Below are 22,553 nucleotides of genomic sequence, written 5' to 3'. Positions count from 1 at the left end.
AATGTATATATTATATTACCGACCATGTAAAGTGAGGTGCAAGTTGCATATATTAAGGCAGGGAGGAATAGTGCATTAAAATAGACAATCATATTTAGTACATAAAGTATCAGTTACATAAAGTATCAATAATATTTATTGTAATGTTGTTTAATGTATATAATTATAATTGATCATATATTTTAACTCAAAGACGTGCCCTTGACCTTTATACTGTATCGATCTAAGTTAATACATAATAATATTTCATTTAAATGGCTTTAAAGGACACCCACGCTCGGCACGATAGTGTGATGGCAGCCTTATTAGTACTTAGTGTGACGCATTGCTGTGGTACGTTATTCTATCTCACGAGAAATGCCGGAGAAGGAAATACTATATAAGAATAATATAATATGTAATGTATTGCTATCTGTGGAAGCAAAGTATAATCATTGTACATTTTAACGTTGCTGTACTTTAAAGAAAAGTTATTCTAATACTTATACCATGTTCTTCTTCAAAGCCAAAATGTATTCCATATATCGGAAAAGACTATTACATGAAATTTTATTTATGTTGATGTTTGATTCCTTTACAATTTTATTTTTAACTACTACATGCGCGATTACTAAACTTTGGTACGCGTACCGCAAGAGATACACGGGGTTCGATTAGGGTGAAAGTTGTATCGGTTATAAATAGGTTTCCCTTTTTAATGTAAAACACATTAAACCTCAAAGATCAAATGATTCTTTTCGAATCTAATTGGAATACTCTGTGAACCGGCCCGCATCCGGTTTTCTCCGACGTTGGTCCTCCTTGTGAAGAGACGTCCTTAAAATGGTAAAACTTTGTTAATGTAATGTAAGATAGACGGTCATATAAGATTAGGATTAACAATAAAAATCACCTGAGAGGAAATAATTAAATAGGGAATTATCGAGGGGGGAGAGGGTACTGATAAATGAAAATATTTATTAAAAGGGTAAATGAAAGAAAAAAGGCAAGGAAGCACTGTAAGATCAAAAAATAACAATTTTTGTTTTTCAGGTGACTCATGCAAAACGTCTTTGAGAAGCATCACACACTGATTCGTAACATCAAACCTCTCTCTGCCTTTTAAAGTTATATGACGTTAATAATATATATATATATATATTTTTAACAACACTATGTAAATAAATCTTTATTCGCTGGCCATTGTTCGTTTGAATGGTCGGGCATTATTATTCAGCTTTAGAACAATGAATTCAATTTTTTTTTGCTCAAATAAAAACAAATTTAAAATCCTAGTGCAGAGCCAGATTAAAATACAAATATTTTAAGGTAGTTCATACAGTTTAATTTATTGTGTAATCGTCAAATAATCATGCTAGTTTCTCAGTCTTTTATTCTTTTCCAATTTGGGAGTAACATCTTTCACTTGATCCATCCGTTGTTTTGTCTTAGATATAAGAATATAGAATATATTTATGAAATTGTAATTTTAAAATTAATTTCTGTTAACTAGTTCTAGGGATCTAGATATTTTTACTCTCTGGGATCGCAAAGAATAAAACTATCTCTGTATTAATTACGCATAGTTTTTTTATATGTTTCCAAGCATTCTTTGTACGCCGCTAATGCGACGCAAGTCCCTTCGGCCTTACAAATAAATGAGTGGGGGGAAATTAATCTTCATTTGCTGTGAACGAGAAAATGAAAGAGCTAAACCATTTTGTTTCGTTATTAACCTATTGTAGCAAACAGCTGCGCTACGCGAGCCTGTTTCCTAAGGTTCACTCAAATGTAAATGGTTAATGCTAATAGTATTAAAGCTCTACTGCTTTTATTTACTTTTGCTTATAAATATTTCTGTAAGTTATTTACGTGTAAAAAACACTTTTCCTTTATATGTTAGTTGTACACGATTATTGGTTTAAGTTTTAAAGGGGTAAATGAAACTCTTTTGTTGTCAATTAATGTTTAGTACTCGTTATCCAAAAATCAATAGTTTTAGAAATAATAAATAACGTAATGATAATATAGTAAGAAAGAACGTTATCAATTCCTGTAGCAACGTCGAGTTAGACGGGACTTTCGTAGCTTCGACGACCCTCCCTTTCTCCCCCCAAGTAGACCGACGACACAGTCAAGGTCGCAGTAAATTACCGGGTTGCAGGCAGCGCAAGACCGGTCTTCGTGGCGATCTTTGAAGGTAGCCTATTTCTTGTACTGGGCGTCTTTCGGCATCCATGCAGACTTAGTAAAAGAGTGTCAGAGTGATCACTTTATTTTACACAAGGTCAATGCTGACATGATTCATTCCTTTGAAGCTATAAAACCTATTACCAATCGCCCTGCATAAACGAATTTGTGTAGATTTTCATGAAAAGTATCATCGCTGTTTCATTTGTGTAATATAGTATTTGTTCTTCTTTAGGAGCACCATCTCCAGAGGGCGATATCAGGCACGGGGCTCATTATACCAACACCGGAGGTGTGCGAGGTCAGCGACCTCGAGTTCTACGAAAGATGTTACCCAGCCGACTACAAAATGCCCAAGCAGCATATTCATATGCAGCGTGAGTATTGTATTACCGAGTTTTTAGTAAACGCATTATTTTGGTAATATTTATATCTAATGTAAAATTGGAAAAGGCGCCATTATTTTTGGGCAAAACTTTTGCATGTGAAATGAATGTTCTTACTAGTCTAGTATACATCGGACATGTGATATTTCTGTTGTGAAAGGCGTTCGAAGTTTACGGTACACGAAATTTGATTCTTTTTAAAAAATGCAACTGTTTGATTAACAATTGTTAAAGACAACTTTCAATTAGAGGGCACCGACTATTCTCAACACGTGTTCGAGGTGCAAATTAGAGTAAGTCACGTCAAGGAAGTTACTTGATGATTTTAAGATGTTTTATGTAATTTTAAAACATTTTTTTTTATTTTAAGATATCTTAAAATCATTAACAATAAAGGAAAGCAAGGGATGCTATTTCATTAAATTAAAAATCACTTTTTAAAAAAAAAAGTAATTTCCTTGACGTGACTTTAATGTTTGTTGAATCCATAACAGTACAATAGTAACTTTAGTGAATTATTAAGGCAGATAATTCATCCAAATCTATCTCGCTTTTATATTAAGGGTTATTATTATAATTTTCGTAATAAATTTTAGGTGCTTGTAAGCTGATAAACCGTTCCCAAAGGACTTAACGGCATTAAAACTTTACGTTGCTAAAAATTATCTCATGATATTTTTATGATTATTCTTCAGATTTGTTTAACAGTAAAATTTTTTAGTCTGTATAATGATGTAATTGCTATAGAATATTATTCATTTCATATTATATCATAGAATACAAAAAATAGATTTCATAACACAAATTTTCTGTATAATAAAAAAATCTATCTAGCTATCGCACTAGTTGATCAATAGTTTAAATCATGTATTTATGGCAATTTCTTTGTTACATATAAATAAATCAGTAAATATGATCCTATCATGGCCTACGCATAATAGGCTGGTGCCAGTAACGCGCAAAAAATCCTATTATGATAAAATATGAAATCTAGGTAGAACGCGGCCGTATTGTAATATTTATGTCACTTATCTCGTTGTCCGTCTATCTTTGAAATAAAGATAAAAAAATACGATATATCGAATACTGGCGTCACTATAATTCGTTGTAAATAACTAAGATAATAATTATTTACCATATTTAATTTATTTGGTATTACCAATAAAGCACGAAATAAATATTTGTATTCGTACATTTTTTTCGATATATGTGCGTCGATAATTTTTTACGTAACGCGTGATTTTGAGCCAATAAAAATTTCCATTTTTAATTATATAGATATATTGCGAACGTAGCGAGCCTGATTACTTTTTTTTATCTCGACTGAACGTTTAATTAAGCTCGACTAATTATTTTCGTGAATAAATCTTGCTGCGCGAAAATAATTAATCCGCGATTGTGAGCTGTAATAACGTAATTAACCATTTTACGGCGATATTCGCGTTTTGTCATAAAGTGAACGTGTTTGCCAATAATATGACGTCATTACTTATTTGTCGCCTTAATAAAACGTACTCCGAAGGATCGTTGGTTACGCGTGCTCGATTGTTCTCGAATTATTTTTTAGTCGTGTTAACATGTTTCCGTGGCTCCATATTGTACCACACGTGTGCTAAGTGCTTTTTTGTTTAAGTTTAATGACTATTGACTACCAGATTACTAACAAAGCTACTACACGAAACCAAATTCTTCGGTTTTGTATTGATTAATATAAGTAGGTTATCAAAATACATTTTGTTAATTTTTTTAAGTTTGTACTCTAAAGAAAATGTTGCTTTTGGTCAATTTTGCTTAATGTGGCTAATCATTGATCCTCTTTAACAATATTTAATAATTTAGCACGTAAAACATGACAAAGCTAAGCATCAATTTATATTTTTTTTTTCTATACACACAACAATATTTTTAAGAAAATGGTTAAGAACGATTTATTAGACTTAAGATTACTTATATGTTAATTTATTTATTTTTTGTTATATTATTCCTCTTTATTCTTTGTAAAGCCAGTGCGATTCAAATCAGTTTGATGTGTATACCTTATATCTTATAGGTATATATATTAAACATATGTGTATGTATATATGAATGGTTTATACACGTTAATTACCCATTATTTTGGTTTATAATTATGAAACTATTTAGATGTATCCTAGCAAGTACAATGAAGAATATTAAATAAATAAAAAAAAAACATTAAGTGCATTTGAATCAGTTTGCATATTATTTTATAACTCTTTTTACTATTCACTATACTGAGCGAGTTTGCGTGTATGTGTAGGTTAGCGTTTGTGTGTGTGTGAAAACGAAAAATGTTGAAAATAAAATCAAATTGCTCTAACATTGTTTTTCCATCCAATACAACATGTATCAGAGTCGATAGAGAACGCACACCGCTTCGTGGTATTTGTTTCGATACAGCGAGCCGTGATGCAATACAAATTCGCATCCAGCCGCCCTACATCGGATATTTGTTTGTTCAGGCGTAATTCCGTACATAAATATGATTAGTTTATCTTGCCCCGTACGTGCTGTGTACACACGCTGCTGTAAACATCGATTACCGTGAAGCATTCATTGTCATCAACATAATCCTATTCTCATTAAGTGGGAAACTTTTTGTTTTTAATAATTTTTTTAAAAAAAGTATTGGAAATTGTTTTCTTTTGTGAAATAGATGTGGTCGGGTTTTCATTAGTTCGTTAGATAGCTATCCCATCTGTTTATCATATGAGAAATAGAATGTTGTTCCACGATATAAATGTCAAAGATATTATTATCATTTAGCAATTAATTCTCTTATCTACATAACCTGATGGTGAGAAGTACGGTGCGCTTATATCATTATGGTGTCTACACATAATTTTGTAATATCAAGTTTGTGTTTATCGTCTTAATAGATATAAGACAATACCTAATACAATCAGTTATAATATCGATCCAGATTTAGAACGCGCTAACCTAAAAAGCCTAGGAGTCTTAATTCCTTATACAGTTTTTGTGTGGGCCATCCCCGAGATCCACCAATAATTTTGGCTTCACTCCATTAGTATTCAATAGGAACATGCTGCTCTTACGTCGTCATCTCATTATCTCAGACGTATAAAAACCTTGGAGTAGAATTTTTTAAATATATTTATGTAAAAAATAATGCTTGTGGTAAACGAAATATTCTCGTCTCACACTTATGACTTTCAATTTATCAACATTATACACGGTGATTGCTTATATGTGTAAAAGTTTTAAACGGGTTATTAGTGAACAAAACGCATAAAACCTTTTACAACGATTTCCAATCACCATATTTAAACACTGAAAAATGTCACATTAATTTATTTTTTCTATTGTAATGCGTCAGACCAGTTACTTCTGGCAGTACAATAATTGCAAGGATAGATTGTAAACAAGAAGTAATTTTAATATTAAGTAATCCAAATTTTGAAAACGTCTTTTCTTACTCGAGTTATTTATTATTTCTGAAACCATTTATTTTAGGATGGGGAGTACCACACATTAATTCTCAGCAAATTTGCTTTACATCCGCCATTTAAAGCTTTTACATCTACAACTGATCATCGCGTATAAAGTAATTTCGCAAAATTTTTCAAGTTTCTCCTATATTACTTAATATTGTGTGGGATGGGATTCCTTTAAGCTGTACTAATAATTTTGGCTAGACTCCATTTGTATTCAGTTCGAATTTGCTGCTTACGTCATATTTCTATCTTTTTAGTCGTAGAAAACCTTGGAGTAGATGTAATTTATATATTTATGTTTTACAAGTACACATTTTTTACTTCATATTTTTTTATTTGTTCACATTATGAAGTTTAAATGAAGTTGATTTTGTTGAGTTGTTAAAAGATGTTTAGATGACGTTTAAAATTTAAAGTTTTAAGTTTTGATCTTTACAAAACATCTTCTATTTTGCGTAGTAATTTATGTATTAATTATTTTTTTTACATTACTCTGAATGGATTAATAGTGATATAATAAGGTTGAACAGATCGATAGGTCGCTTAGCTTAAAGGTAGATAAGCAACATATGCTCGATAACCCTATCGGGCGCGTAGGCTAACCTAGATTGTACCGCAAGCCTTCTCTCGCAGAAGGCCGGCGCACGCAGCCTGCATAGTTTTCACTCACAAACTAGATCAAATATCATCCGTAGCATGCGGATAGATACTTTTGAAATAAAACCTACTGGCCGATATTTCAAAAGCAGTCTCACTAATGCAAAAGAGAATTGTTTGAACTATATAAAAAGCGCAATACATTGTGGTGTGCAGAAAATTGCTTTCATATTTTTTGCTCTCGCTTAACCACTGGTTGAAAATGTTTGTTTAATAAATTTTAATGTTGCGCATTTCTGTTCAATTACTCGCATTGGTCTTTTAATATTCTTAGTACTGGTTGTTCGAGGCCCGTAAACCTACGTCATTAGCAAATCTACGTTGAGCGTCTTATGTATCTTTGTAATGATCGCACGTAGTTTTCTTTCAAAATCAGTAATGTCTAAAAATTAATCTTAATTACATAAGATGCCAAACATTTCTTCCCTCAGAGAAAAATTACACGCCGTATTCACAGAGCAGACGTAAAGTTTAGTACGGATTAGTGGAATGACCTGTGCGCTAGCTGAAGATTGACCACCTGCTGAAACCTGTGTTTATAAGACAATGATTATTTTCAAATTTCATGATTAATTATGAATTCGAGGTTGAAGAATTAAATAAATTTATACTGCATTTTTTATGATAATAAATTAATGTCGCAAAAAGCTTGACTAGCCAGTATATACTTGCATAATACATTTAGGCGATAGAACAAAATCGTTATTTTAAAATAACTTTCGTGACAGATATCATATTACAAAAATAATACGATAAAAGCAACCGATCGAGACGTGATTCGGTCCCCTCAGGCAGTATTGGAATCAAAATGTTAAATGCGTATCCAATGACAAGCCGAGGTCTCCGTTTGGGGGACAATGTTGCGCGCATTCACTTCATGGAACTTCCTCCATAGCAATCTAAGAGCTTGGCTATCTTCCAATCCGGTGAAATAACTTAAGTCACGGTCCAAATCTAAGTTTAGTTACAGTACTCGTCTAAGTGTATACAGTACTTTGCCATATCAAATCCGGTAACACTGTGTACAGAATGATTGGGTAGAAGTAAAATAGAATTGAATAGATAAATGTATAGCTCATTTGTTTTCAATATATATACACACTATAGTACACCTAATTCTAAAATAAATAATATCTAAAATAATATATCAAGATAAAACCTTTTTCAAAATTCGTATTTACTGAATATTAAAATTAATTGTCGTTTACTATCTATCCTAGCTTGTACTTGTACTCCCAGAAGATATTGTCATATCGCATTCCAGTAAAAAAAATAAAATATGTACCATATACACAGTGATCACTTTATACGGGTGATTGGAAATAAGTGTAAAAACAGTAAATCTTTTTCCTGGCAAATGATTTATACGTTGATTCTTAAAAGCTTTTCCATCTATAATCAATCATCCTGTGTACCAGTGGACATACAGAATTTTCAAGGATATAATTTTTTTAGCTGTATTATATATATATCGGTTTTGTACTACCATTATAATGTGAAAACTAAACAAATTTATATGAATTTTTATGAATCACGTAAATATGTGCATAAATAAATATATTTGGTTTTCTAGTTGTTCTAATCTTACAGCGTATGTTTACTTTTTTTCCAGTCTATATAAAACCTAGCCATTCTTAGTGGCACCGACCTTGAAGGTCAGGACATTCCGTCTTAGTTAATCACGGACATAGCCTAGTGATGCAAGTTAGTATGTGAATTAGAAAGGCACTTGCGACTTCTTAACACCGACTTGTCTCGTTCAAACGGTACGCGGTGACGCAAGCCATTTGTATATAGGTTATTCGATGGCTTTATTCTATAGCAAAAAAATAATATATAAAAAAAATGTCGGTCGTCAAACTAAGTGATTGTTGATTATTGTTTATAATTTTATGAATTTTTAATTTAAAATATATCTTTGTTCAAGTAAGGATTTTGACGCGCTTTTGAATCGTCAATTACTTTAACATTATAATTAAATAGTAAGCTACCACCGGCTCGGAACGCTGATCTGAGAAAAGCCGACCAGGACTCAACGGATGCTCTGTTTAAGTGAAATTTACTAACGGTTGTCTATGCATTGTAGTTTCCGCCTGGTATATGAGCTAAGAAACCAAGTTTCCCACATTTTGATCTAGTAAAATTCGGGAATGCTATAAGAAGATTTATTTAATATACTTTAAATTTTAGATTTAACACTTAGACATGGAAGGTCTAGGATATCTCAAGTAACTTTATTTTATATGGCTTACACTCAAACCCATGAAGGATTTGTTATTGAAGCAATATTATGTTGTTATGAGTTTTTTTTTTTCATTTATTTATCATGTGTCTTTCAGTCCTTTTATGTAAGTACACATTTAAATTCCGAGGATCAAATAATATGTTATTAAAACAAATTCATTGTAACTCGATTTATCATTTGTGGTCATTCACCAATGTACAAGATATGCAGGAGTCTTGTATTGCATTGGCATTGACATATATTACGCTCGTCAAACGCTCGGCTTTGTGCTTCGCTTATGTAAGAAGTGACTATAGCTCCTACCCTGCATTAACAAACGTACAATCAAACCGTACACTTGAGACAATTTTGAGTGTCAACGTCTAAAAATATATCACGAGTGCTCTCGATAGACAAAAAGTCATCAGCATCGCGCGCGACGTGGTATCAAAGCGCGCACGTTTCTATGGAATGTTAAAAATATACATTATCGGCTTCATCTCGTATTCCCCCGATATTTCTGCGTGTATTAGAGTATGGTAATTTTACAAAGCCGCTTCGCGGTAACGTCTTTTGATAGTTTCGGGGTGATACAATTTTGCACTGTACACATTCTAAATCTGCGAAACGAGATGATTCTGTATTTTTCATATATTTACAATGATTTGTTAAACCATAAGCTCTCAATTTATTGAGGCTTACCGTTCCCTTTTCTAGTAACAACGTTCTAGACATTGAAACTCTCTTTTTTAACGCACAAAATATTTTTTATGAATATCGCTATGCTATGAAAAGCGTTAATGGTCAGTAACGCCCTCGTTGAGATCCAATATGTCTAACTCGTAAAAACACACATTTACATTAGTTTTTAAATTGAAATCCAGATTATTAAATTATTTAAGGATCCTTAAGAAAAAGTAAAGATATCACTCCGGTATTAAGTGATTTTAAACCTAAGCATATCGCTGTCTCATAAGGGAAGTTGAAGTTGCCATAACAGGCTTATCTCTGACGATTAATTACGTTTTCACAAAGAGGAATCGCTTGCTTGCGTTAGTGTTTCTAACGAAATTGACATGAATGCTGTAAATAGAAGAAAGCTTGTACGTATATCAACAAACAAAGCAAAAATTGTGGACTCATTAGCATAGTTGTTATTATGTATTTTGTTAAATTTCTGTCCGACTCTGATCAGCGGATTTGCATTTCGAGCTGGTGGTAGCTTTACTGACTGACTACACAGACCTTTTTAATGTAAATAAATAAATAAGTCCATTTAAATAAATATGAATTATAATTTGAATCAAATACTATATACAGCTAAGATTAAAGTCGCGTACTATTTTAATTATATTAGAAATTGGGTCTAACACAAAGGCTTTACGTAAACCTATATCTTGTTCCAGCATTAGAGCAGATAACTAGCAGATATTTAATAACTTAAGATTTATTACAGAACCTTCGACATGAAGACAAATTAATCATGAAACATTTCCTAACAAACCCTTCCTCCCGTCTAAATAATGCGTGCGAATGCTTGCACACGAGAGACGACGAAAAATAAGCGGAATTGAGAACCATTAATTTGTTTTACGTAGTTGTTTGGTACTGTTGAGAATTCAGTCGTGTACAAGTCCCGCATTGCGGTAGTGAGTCAAGATGTAATGCTAACAAAACATATACGTTAAAGTTTTAACTAATTGTTTAACTAATTACTGTGACAGATATATATATTTTAATGAATTCAAATAAATGTCTCACTAACTGTGTTGGCCTCTATGTGCCTTGAAAAGTCAGGCGGGCGTATCTATATTATTCTATGCGCAGAGGAGCTAGTAAAAATAACGAAATTATGAAGTGTGATTGTTATGGGAGTGTAAGAGTGAGATGGGTGCATTACTCATTGTTATTGGCAAACTTTATTACCGAACCTAAGGTGAACGTACTGTTCAGTAAAAAAAAAAAACTTTCTGATATAAAAAAGTCGAAAAATCAAAGTACCGTTTAAATATAACTGTAAGCTCCGAATGCAAGCGCCATTTGTCCGTAATTAAACTGGATATACCTGCAGTATTCAATGCCGCACTTACCCGTCATTTGTAAATAATATTATTTCTTTTAATTTGTTTTATGTACGAGACTATTATATTTATTAGTCTATTTACCTGGTGGTTGTGCTTTTTTATACTACATACCTAACAAATATTATGAATGGGCAAGAAATATAACTCAACCAATCACAACTTTATCAAAATGATTTATCAGGAGCTAATGAAAAAATAACAAGCAATAAATGTAGCACCATGTAACAGAACGGGTATTTCATCAATGGTCGCTTAGAGCAGACAGAAAAATATATTGTATAAATTGTAATTAAAAGCATATCGATTATAACACGGTAAAAAAATATCAAATAAAATTTTAATGAATTGATTCAAGGAGCAATATATTTATAGGATTTTTTTAAAGGAATTAACATATATCTTCGTTGATTCTTCTTTATTAATTGCCTATTCATGCACGCACGGTTTCGGCTGACGTAAGTGCTTTGCGGCTGTGACAGCGTCATCGAATGTGAGCTTGCGGTACCGGGGTCCATTTGCCGACTCAACCGAACCGTACCCTTTTGAACGACTACCCGCATCAAACGACAGCGAAGAGCAATGGTCCTTCAACGCCATCTATCGGTGCCGTCAGAAATTATACTGTTCTTAATTGAATATTTTGTTACGAAATGAACGGGACTAACAAATTATAAAACTTCACCGTAATAATGCAACACTGTTTAGAATTTTAAAATAAAAAAATGGTACATGTATTTCTTTTAACAAACTTGCCTTTTAAACCTGTCACTAAGGTTTGTGCACTTGATGTTCATTTAATCCACCTCTTGCCGAAGGATTTACTACCAGAATTATAAACAAAAATATAACTTTTGAATGATTTGCACAGAAATAATACGTTATCAAATCCACTGGGAAATGTTTTCGTTCCAGTCCTTAATTAAAAAGATTCCATTGAGTATCGTTGTTATTCTAATTTCGTTTACTGCCAGTATTTGAACATTTACATTTATATACCAATTAACAGCTACAATTCATGACTCCCTCTATATACAGGATTATTTTATGGGTGTAAAAGCTAAATAAAATTCTAGAGCTCAATGTCAGCGAAAACATTACGAACTTTGGAAATATGCGTATTCTATTCACCTTGTACAAAATGAGTACTCGGAATCACTTTATATGTTATATTAATCATTTTTTTTATAGGAATGCGACAAGACAATAATTTCTAGCAGTACAAAGTCTGCAGGAACGAGGCAATAAATATTTCTGATATGTATTATGACGAATTTTGAAAACGCTGAAAATTCTTATTTGTATTAAAAAAAAAATTTTATTATCATTGCTTTTTGAATAAGATGTACCATACTTTAATTGAGTTAAAAGCTGTTACATGTGTAAATTTAATACGAACTTATTGAGTATAGTTTCGTGCGCTGGTCTAGCGAAATGACCACACCCCAGTAGATTAACACCCACTGTCCGACATAACAGTAGGAGTGTCTATAGCAAGTGCCTTCGCCTCATCGCTCACATGTACAAACAGCGCGGATACAATTTCTATTAAAGCGCATTCCATCATAGTCCGCCGAGATTATAGTGCATTTGTGTCGTCTGCGTCATAAACATGCAACAGCGCTCTACCTGTTGCATGGTTTCATTTGTTTTATTTTAATTCGTTTGCAAATTAAAGAGTTGTCTATCTAGTAATACTAGATTGTACATAAAATTTATGTATTCGTAGCACATGTAAATGCTTTGAAGTAGTGAATATATAGATCATTTGCCAGCAAAAATCTTTAAAGCTTTATATCTATTTTCATATTCCTTTATAAAGCGATTACTCTGAAATTTGTTTCATTAGTAATTTATTGCTATGGCAAGCCGATAATAATAGCACCTGGCAGTAAAAAGTCTGCAGGGATATAATAAACAATAATTTAACTTATAATGTAGTAATCAGAATTTTCTTACCATCTTATAATTATGTTATTTATTATTTCTAAAATCATTGATTTTTGGAAAAGGTACTATAAGGTGTACTATAAAGAAATTGACAGCAAATGAGATATAAATTCACCACTTTAAAGCTTTCACTACACCTAATAATTTTATAAATCACCCTCTATATTTTCACTTGGTTTAAGTACTATGCTAGTATTGTCGATGAACAGCTCAACATATTTTTTTTTCACAAAAATACTAGGCTCCCCCACGTACATAAGTTTTCTAATCTACCTTAGTATCGAATGAAAAATATAACAATTTCCGTTTTCTAAATATAACCGCGTGTACACACACCTTACAAAGTACAGTGAGTTAAAGCGATCAACAGCAACAGATGCGTAAAAGCAAACGGGCAAAACCGGTCTTTGTAATGTTTTACGAAAAAGCAAAACAGCTTTAATTTTAGCCTTAAGTGTTAATTAAAAAAATATAAATGACAAACGCTGTCACGACTTTACTTGTTTCTTTATTAAGCTAGCACACACTTTAATGAAAGTGGCTTGCCTTTTACTCGGCACAGATACACAGTAATATATGTATGTATATTTACTATTATGTATAAACATACTAATTTATCACCTTTGTTGTTCATTGTTTATCGAGTAAGAAATCGTAAATTGCATCTCTCATAACTTATAAAAAGCGGATGTTCATTTTGTTTATTCAGTTTTCTCTGTTTTGATTCTTATGGTCATTATATATTCAAAATGTGCTTCATGACTATATAGGATGATTAGTTAGACATATACAAGCCTTGGAGGTGAGAATATATAGCTCATTTGCTGTACTGGGACAGATAGTAATCTGTCTTTATAGACTTTTTTGTTCTGCCAGAAGTTATTGGTCTGTCGCATTCTTATAGAAAAATGAAATAAATGTCACAATATGTTTAAGCATTTACAGATATGACCTATCATTTTTTTTTAATTCTTTCGAATGTTTTATGTTAATTTAGTTTATATTAATGTTTAAACAAATACCTATACAAGCTAAAAGGAAGGTAATATATTGCCTTACACTATTTCTTTCACACGATTTTCAAGAACCTGACAACATTTCTCGCCGAGTTTACTTAACATTATACTCGTTTATATTTTCTCTTATATCATATTGCAATGCATGATCTTTGAATTTGCCTTTTATGGTGATAAGTTACTTATATACCTTTAGGTGACGTTGACGAAGGCTTGCTGCATCTAAATTTTACCTTGCCCTAGATTTATAGTTGCATTTTTTTCGACTACCTTCAAAATATTTCAATTCTGATTTTTACGAGTTATAGGCGTTAACCATTCCCAATAACTTAGACTACCAATGTTCATGGTAATTAAACTAGTAGCTCTGCATAAGAATAAAACCCACAAAAGGTAGCTAGTTAAATTACTAGACTAATTACAGGAACCATGACATGTCCTGCGATATTATAATGTTTTGAAACACAAAATCGATTACGTACGTAACGTCGTAACGTATGTTTATCATAAAGTGCAGGGTCTCTAGCCTCAGCTTTATGTTTTCAAAAATAAATAATGTAATACTTTACATAAAGTATTAATAAAAGCATTGAACGATAGAATATAATTGCGGAATTTCTTTTTAAAATAATCTTTTAAATGTCTACCGTCGAGTTAGACACACTGTTCAAAGTGGAGCTTCGTGTTCTGCGCCACACGATCAGTAAACTTGATTCAACTAAGCTGATTTCTCGACTAATGTTTTCTTCGAAATTCACAAAAGTTCGGGGATTGATATTGTTGATTGTTGTTCTTTGAGGTAGCCAGATAAAAAAACATTGGAATTAATTCGGATGACCTCGGAGGCCACTGAACAATTCTAAAGCGAAAGATTAGTTTTTGGGGGAAAGCTTTCCGAAGCAAATTGTTCGAACCACGTGGGTCATGGGTGCGATAGAATAAATCGCAGGTTCGGAAAAAAGAAACCCGTAATCGTGTGTTGCTTATTACTCATAAAAATGCTGTAGGCTAGTAGTAAGCTTACAGCATTTTTGAAAAAAAAAATGACAAATTTATCCCATTTGTGGACAGGCTTACCAGTTACCCTGGGGAGTTTTTTAAAATCTCTGTCGAGGGTTGTGGGTTCTTGGAGACCAGTAACTCCTGTACAATTTGAATATTAAAATAATAAAATCCTTTTTTGAAATATCTACAATATTCCCACTTGTGGGGACTTCCCATTGAGGCTGCTCTTTTCCGTATTGAAAACCGTGAATCTCCATGTGTGTGTGCTTTAAATCAGTTCAATGTTTTTGAGATTCTGTAAAGATTCTGCGCTCTGGCCGTTGGGGAGTTCATACTTGAAGCAGTTACGCGGAATCTCTTCACCCATGAAGAAATTATATTTACACTTGGTTCATTACTTATTCGTCGAAAACCGAAGTATGAATAAAATTGACGTCGAGCAGTTATGTAATTATCATTACTCTTAAAAAACTGCTTACGGTGAACGCACGATGCTCATATCCACTGCAACATCGTGACTGAGAAATCCGCACGGGCAATGATTCCGACACCACCACCCTCTTCCTCGCATCGTTTATCAAATAATCGTATTACAAAACACAAATCTGCCAGATGGCCTGTATGTGAGAAATTTTAATTAGACTTTTTTATGGCCATATTTTTTCGACTACTCCTGTCTGAATCATTCTCTGTCATTCTTAAATTTAACTGATGTTAATAAGACGATGAGACGTAATTAAGTTCAAGAGAAAATGCAAAAAGAAGCCTTCTTTATCCAACAAAAAGAAAATAATCACTTAGCTCTTTGTAAGACGATGTCCTTTGTAAAGTTTTTTCTAATTAAAAATGTTTATGGAAGCCATTCGGTATTTCTCGAGATTGAAAAAAAAATACTTATCTTGAGCTTATATTTTAAGTACGTTGGTATGAGAGCAATTATGTTTCTTATATCGTTATGGTTTTTTTCACAGATTTCAATAACTGAGATTGTTTGAAATTTTACAAGAGCATTGCCGAAAAATACAAACAACATTTTTGACAAAGCTTCCGAAAATGGAAGTCATTGAAGAGCATTGATCCATACAAAACGAAACACCTGAAGTTTATGTAGCCCCGCCGGCGCAGAAGGGTTGTTTTTAAATTCAATTAACCTTTCGCTCGTCACAGCGGAAATTTAAAAGTAAATGTTATGGAACGATTTGAGTGTAGTTGTGCGGGTTCGATACGCAGTTTGAAGTTTTTATTTGAATTATAAAGGTTTCTTTGATTCTATTTTAAATTGAATTTCACTAACCCAGTTTAGGCTTGTTTGGAAATTACTTATAAACTTCGACGTTAACTCTAACTTCTTGAAGCAAATTTCAATCGAAAGCTTTATGATTCAAATTCGAAAAGCAGAATCTAGGCCGTATGCATTGTTTTATCTAAGACTCAAAGTTTTAAGTATCTATCCTAAAGCGAGTTGAACCGAGTTAGCCATATCATCTATAACATAATCGAATTATAAAACTCTAGTATTACAGTAGTAATGTGATACTTGAATATGCAGTTTGAGCGTACGTCTGTTAAATAAGAGGGTATGAAAAGTAGACCACCGATCGATATCATGATGCATCAAGGCTCTTTAGGGATTCTTTCTCGTGTAAGTAGATATAGGTACATGCAAGGCAGTGACCCAAATCAGTTGGAATATGTAATGAACGGCCCGTGCTGTGCGTGGCTAGGGAGTCTTAGGACTTATTGTTAAAAACGTTAAAGCTTAGGTCTTATTCTGTCACTAAAACCCCTGTGAAACTAAGTGGCAACGGATAATTAGTACGCATCCGTGAAGGAACAGGTAGTGACACGAAGTATCATAAAACAAATATAATTCAGTAAATGCATTAGGGCTTTTGTTACAGTAGACTAGCATTTCTATTAACGTTCACCTTATTAATGAATTCTACTGTCATTTATTATTCAATTAATTATTAATACACATAAAACTAAAGTTTATTGATACTAGTATAAACTTAAACAGTTGTGTATCTTTTGTCTGACAAGCACACTACACTTGAGCACCCCACCGCTAAATGATTTTTCTTAACATACATACTTGGTATATATAAAAAGCAATAAACCACCATTCATCTCAGCTATCATCTTCATCATTTTAGACATAAGATATACTGCCGGATATAAGCCTCTGATATATTTCCAATAGAAGGACCCGTAGGATTCGACCCGCATTCCACGTCTTCTGACGACATTGACAGGGCTGTGTGTACGCCTTATGGGTGGACTTTCTATTCTGCGGATCAAAGACCGTTGTCACTACTCTGGAACCTAAACTCCCCAGCGAGCATCTGTTTCCTGCGCTATGTGACCTGCCTACTGCAATTTCAACTTGCCAATTTGCTAAGCTGTAACGGTTATTTTCTTTCGTCTACGAATATCTTCATTCCTGATTTCATTATTTATCTACCTTGATTTATTTTACTTTTAAATAATCGTCATCATTAAAACGATAACTGTTTGACTTCAATCATTTTGGGCTAATTTTGTTTTTGCATAATATTAAGTCAAATATCATTTCGATTGATGCATGGAACACATTTCAATCTGCGATATGAGGTCAGTGGAATATCGTAGAACAGAATTAATTAGACTTCTACAATCTATCTCCTGTTTATGTAAACTGGTCGCAGTTAGGCCCCTTGTGCGCATGTAAATACCTTTCCCAATCGCAAGTCCACATTCATACTCTAAATGTTATTTTTATTATAACAAATAATTTGAGCAGCTGAACAAGGCATCCATCTGATGATCGCCGATCGTAATTCCATACTACCTAAAGTAAATTTTACGCATTTAACCTACCTCTGTATCAACTACTGTATTATTTATTTATAAAAAGCATTCATGTCGCACAGCGCAGTTTCTGGAATACTACGCGGAATTTATTACCCATTCTCTTGTTATTACGTTGAGGCTTGTTTATAAGAACTTGTTTATTATAATTTATTAATGATGTACTAGACAACCCCTCTGTTTGTTAAAGCGTTTTGACGCAAATTACATAACAAAGTAAAGTAAAACAGTTATTATCGTTTCTGAACAATGTTAATCTACTGAAATGCTTATACTTAAAACTTTGCAATTATATTAAGTCAGTACTTTACATTTAGGGTATGGTAATTGGTAAGATTTTATTTGAAAATTGTGTAAAACATCATCACCATCACATCAGCTGATAGACACCCACTGCAAGGCCTTTGTCTCCCCTAAAGATAGCTTAACGAGCGTCGTCTGCAAACTTCAAACGAGCAATTCTTCGAATAACGTTGGTTGGTTCGGATATCCTCTTTTCTGATTTGATTTCTCAGCGAAACGCCGAGTATGGTCCTCTCCGTTGCTCTTTGATGGATTATGAAGCTTTTTATAAAGCCCAAAATAAACTGTTGATCATCACCCGCAACATACACGGGTCAAAGATCTTCGTCTACATCTTCGCCCGTCTTGGACGACATTATATGTAATCCTTGAAACAGTACAAAATGACGTAATGTGAATATGCTAGATGAAAATGAAGCGAAATTCAAATACTATAATTTAATGTTTCAAACGGATCACCATTTCCCGGTACGGATTCGAGTTGGGTTACGTTTTCAACGGCATACATTCATTACGAATTATGAATCCCTGCGCGCGTTTCCGGCGTGTGCCCAGGCTTTATGAAATCCAATTAGCGTCGTGCTCTGGAACATTTACTTTTAAAAGTATCTCGCAAAAGTTTTTTTTTCACTTCGTTAAGAGAATCTGCCACTTCAATTAGCTAATGGTGGTTTATGTTATCGTTGATATCATTATTACACCTATATATGTTTTTCAAAGCTAATAACATTCTTACATCATTTACTTTGTGTCCACCTTAGGGCATCTATAAGCAGTTACTTGCGACAACGTAAGAGTTTGTGATGGCCTGGGTCAATGCGTTGGGACTGTTTTTTTCGAATAGGACTATCACTGCTGCCCAAATGGCGTTTTCAGATTCCGTGAATTTGAGGCAGGGTACAGAAAGCGGCCGTGTCTAAGACTTCTTTTAAGGTAGTGTGAAGTTTAAAAGCAGATGGTTTTCTTCGAATCGCACCGCTACATATACTATAATATATATATATATATATATAGAAGTTTAGATTAAAGTCCTTCGTCCACCTTGAGGATGGATGTCCTTCGTTGCTTTGTTCCGTGGTCTCCGCTCCAGAATTTCCATCTGTTCTGCACGCTAAGTGTACTCACTGCCACTTCGTGAGTGGTTTAATGCTAAACGCAAATGTTACAAAACTCTGACTTGCTATCTTATTGCACTTACTATGGCATTATATTTAAAATCAATTTATAATCTTAATCTAATTATACATATTAGATAATTTATGTTTACCATAGATTTTTGTATTAAACACGCTTACGCCTGGTAAAATTAAGATATGTTTGTTGTTGCGTGCATAATAACGTAATATTTTTTTTTATTTAAATAATTTGAAAGTAAAACAAAATATTCTCAAGAAGATGTTTCAGGGTGAAATACATCTATCATTAATAAGTATAAAAGAAAAATAACTTGTATCTATGGACACCACCATTTATATATGTTTTGAACTACGCTCCAAATTCAAGACACTGCACAGAAAATTAAGCACAAGTGGGTCATTCAAGCAAACATTTGTAACAAGAACTAACCTGCGGGCCTTTGACAAACTTGTACGCGGCATGTGGTGCACATGTACTTGTATATAGTGACTGTATTAACATTACAAATGGCGCTTTGTGGTTAAGGAGGGTGATTTATGAATACATCTCGTCGGTTGAGGGCAGGAGCGCATTTTGCTCCAATTAGTTCATAAAAAGAGTGTTTAATTGTAAAATATGCTGCTGATCGTCTAATTCTTGCAATCTACGACCAGTGAATATATAATATTCCAAAGTATAGCATATAAGTATACGTTTTTATCCTTGCTTTAACATCAGATTATTACAAAAGTGTAATCAGTTTTTAAAAACAAAAAATTATGTTAAAATAGCATGACTATTAAGGATTGATTAAAATTTCATGGCGGAAGACCTACGTCTTTTAAATAGGAAACTTTATATTTTGTTACGAGTATCGTTAAATAATTACAAGTAAACGAATCACATGACATACCTATACTTAAAAGTGTTTCAGACGTTAAGAAAAAAATACGCTTTTATAAAATGTATACCTAAATACCTTTTAAGCACGAGGTACCTCCACTTGTCCCAGTTCACGCAAATTTCGCGTTAACATTTTAATGGTGAATAACAAAATTATCCCTACACATCACTTCGTATATACTGTTATATCAAGCAGATTGCTATAGTTTTTTTATTAAAATTTTGTACACTAGTTTTATTTATAATAAGGCTCTATTCACGGTTTAAGTCTTCTATTTATCTTATATATATATATATATATATATATATATATATATATATATAAATAAAATGATATGACAATGCGTTGTCAAGTACAAAATTCAAGAACGTCTACCAATTTAACTAAAATATAAATATCCGAGAGCGATAGTAAAAGCAAACGTTCCCATACAAATCAAAACAGCAAACAAGAGCATTAAAATAAGTATGTATTGCATTTAAAAATAACTAGTGTGTATACAAGTACCGATTAATTAAATGGTGCATCATCGTTTATTATTACGACATTAAACCGAGAAATGAAATGATCATTATGAAATACTCTTTCTTCATATTAAATATTTTTTTCTTTTGAGACAGCCACTGGCCATTAACTTAGTATGAAGCGTTTCTGGGCAAGTAGTTTACGTAAATAGTGTTGTGATAGGAAAAGGAAGATTCTGAGATACGCCGAACCGGACGGCGAATCATGACTTCCGTCGATATTGATTATTTAAAAAAATATGAGGACAGTGAACTTCAATCAGCAGTGACGCAACTGCGCCCAGAATCTAGACACTAGGATGGCAGACTCCCGAAAAATAGGACAAACTGACACGGGAGAAGTACATTATATGACTCCACTACAAGTGTCTCATAACACACAAATGTGTATTCTCTTCTGTTCTGTAGATTTAATAAGGACATTTGACGATTTAAAGTAGGACTTAATACAAAATAAACAGTCTTAGTTCTTATACGTCTTCACGCCGCGAATGAAAACAAGATAATTTACGCAGCTGTCTTGTCCGCTAGAATCAAATACTCCAGACGACCGTCACGTTCTTACATGCCACGGGCGTGAGTATAGCGAGAAACAGAGAACGAATTTGTAGACATTCTTTTGCTAAACGAAAACTTTTGATTCATCTCTCCTCGCTACATGGGATATGGTCATTTCTAGTCGAGGAGGAAAATGGAATGTAAACTTTTTTCTTTATTCGAATACACAAAACTATACGCATAAATGGAATAGTAGATTCGTTCTGAATTCCTTCCAACGCACACACATGTCCCTAATGTATATTTACAAATTCGCTCAAAATGGCCTTAATTTAAGCAGTGCTATATAAACAGTTAATTGTAATATTTAGATTTAGAAAATAAATATCATTTTAAACGATGTTTTTGAATATATTTTCTCATTATCATTCAAAGCAATTTAATTAAAACAAGCTTCAATATCAAATAACGTGTTTTTCATATTCATTTCTCATTTTCCGCTTTCTTGATTTCAAAGCGCGTTCAATCTTTGTTTCAATCAGATACGTCCAACAAAAATAAAGCTACTGGAAACGCTGCCAGCTCCAGTCGTTGGCCAAACTACCCTACAAGCCATTAAGTTTTCATCATGTTCATAAATTAAATCAAATAAACATAAATAAATATAATTTTATAATAAAATCCATACTACCGCGTGCATATCTCTGATATAAAACTGAAAAAGGTGGCTAAGATCGAATCGGTTTTTATATTTGTCTTAGACCCATTTTTTTTTACATTTTTATGCTTCAAAGGTCGTAACGAACTAAAATAAATGTTGGCTTACGATATTATGCTATGATTTTTAACTTCATTTGCAGCCTCTTTTCAATCCTTTCGACAATATTCATAAAAACCTTTATCATTAAATAATGTAGTTAAAAATTATGGTATTTGTGTAAATATCGGCTTGCAATCATTTAAAATGTATAGTATTTTTAATGTATAGTATACAAATTATCAATTAACGCTGTAGTTTATAAATAGAGTTACCGGAACCGCTGTACCACGCCTTAGGCATGCACGCGGCGAGACGGGTGTGTGTGGGTATCGAAGATTCCGTTCCATCAGTTCTTCTACTCATGCTTTGTTACCTCCCGACTATTTTGTCGAACTTGAGTAAGCGGTACCTTTTGCATTTTCTGTAGCAATACGCTGATTCACAGTCTGTAATTTTTTACTCATTAAATATATATGTTATATGGTAATCTATTATTTAAAATTATTAGTTGAAATAGAATTGTTTATTTAGTTTACTATATGAATGCGTAAATTTATCATCAAATTACAGTATACTATAGAGGGCGTATTCAATCATCGCTTGACGTTTGTATATTGTGCACGCATTGATTTATTAC

At 32.9% G+C, this 22,553-nt stretch overlaps 1 protein-coding gene across 1 annotated transcript in view; it reads left to right on the top strand.

The window, feature by feature from the left end:
- E(Pc) (Enhancer of Polycomb) overlaps nucleotides 1-22,553 on the top strand; it is a 104,757-nt gene that overhangs the window by 51,863 nt on the left and 30,341 nt on the right. Inside the window, exon 2 of the mRNA XM_068765600.1 lies at nucleotides 2,405-2,546. Within this exon, the coding sequence (XP_068621701.1) occupies nucleotides 2,405-2,546 (142 nt within the window). The remainder of the gene's footprint in view (nucleotides 1-2,404; nucleotides 2,547-22,553) is intronic.

This window comes from Battus philenor, unplaced genomic scaffold (genome assembly GCF_028537555.1).
Source record: "Battus philenor isolate CCGP_79_NKW_IND1 unplaced genomic scaffold, ilBatPhil1.0.hap1 SCAF_20, whole genome shotgun sequence".
NCBI classification, from domain to species: domain Eukaryota; kingdom Metazoa; phylum Arthropoda; class Insecta; order Lepidoptera; family Papilionidae; genus Battus; species Battus philenor.
The sequence above is the reverse complement of the archived record's forward strand: the minus strand, read 5'-3'. Positions and strand labels throughout refer to the sequence as shown.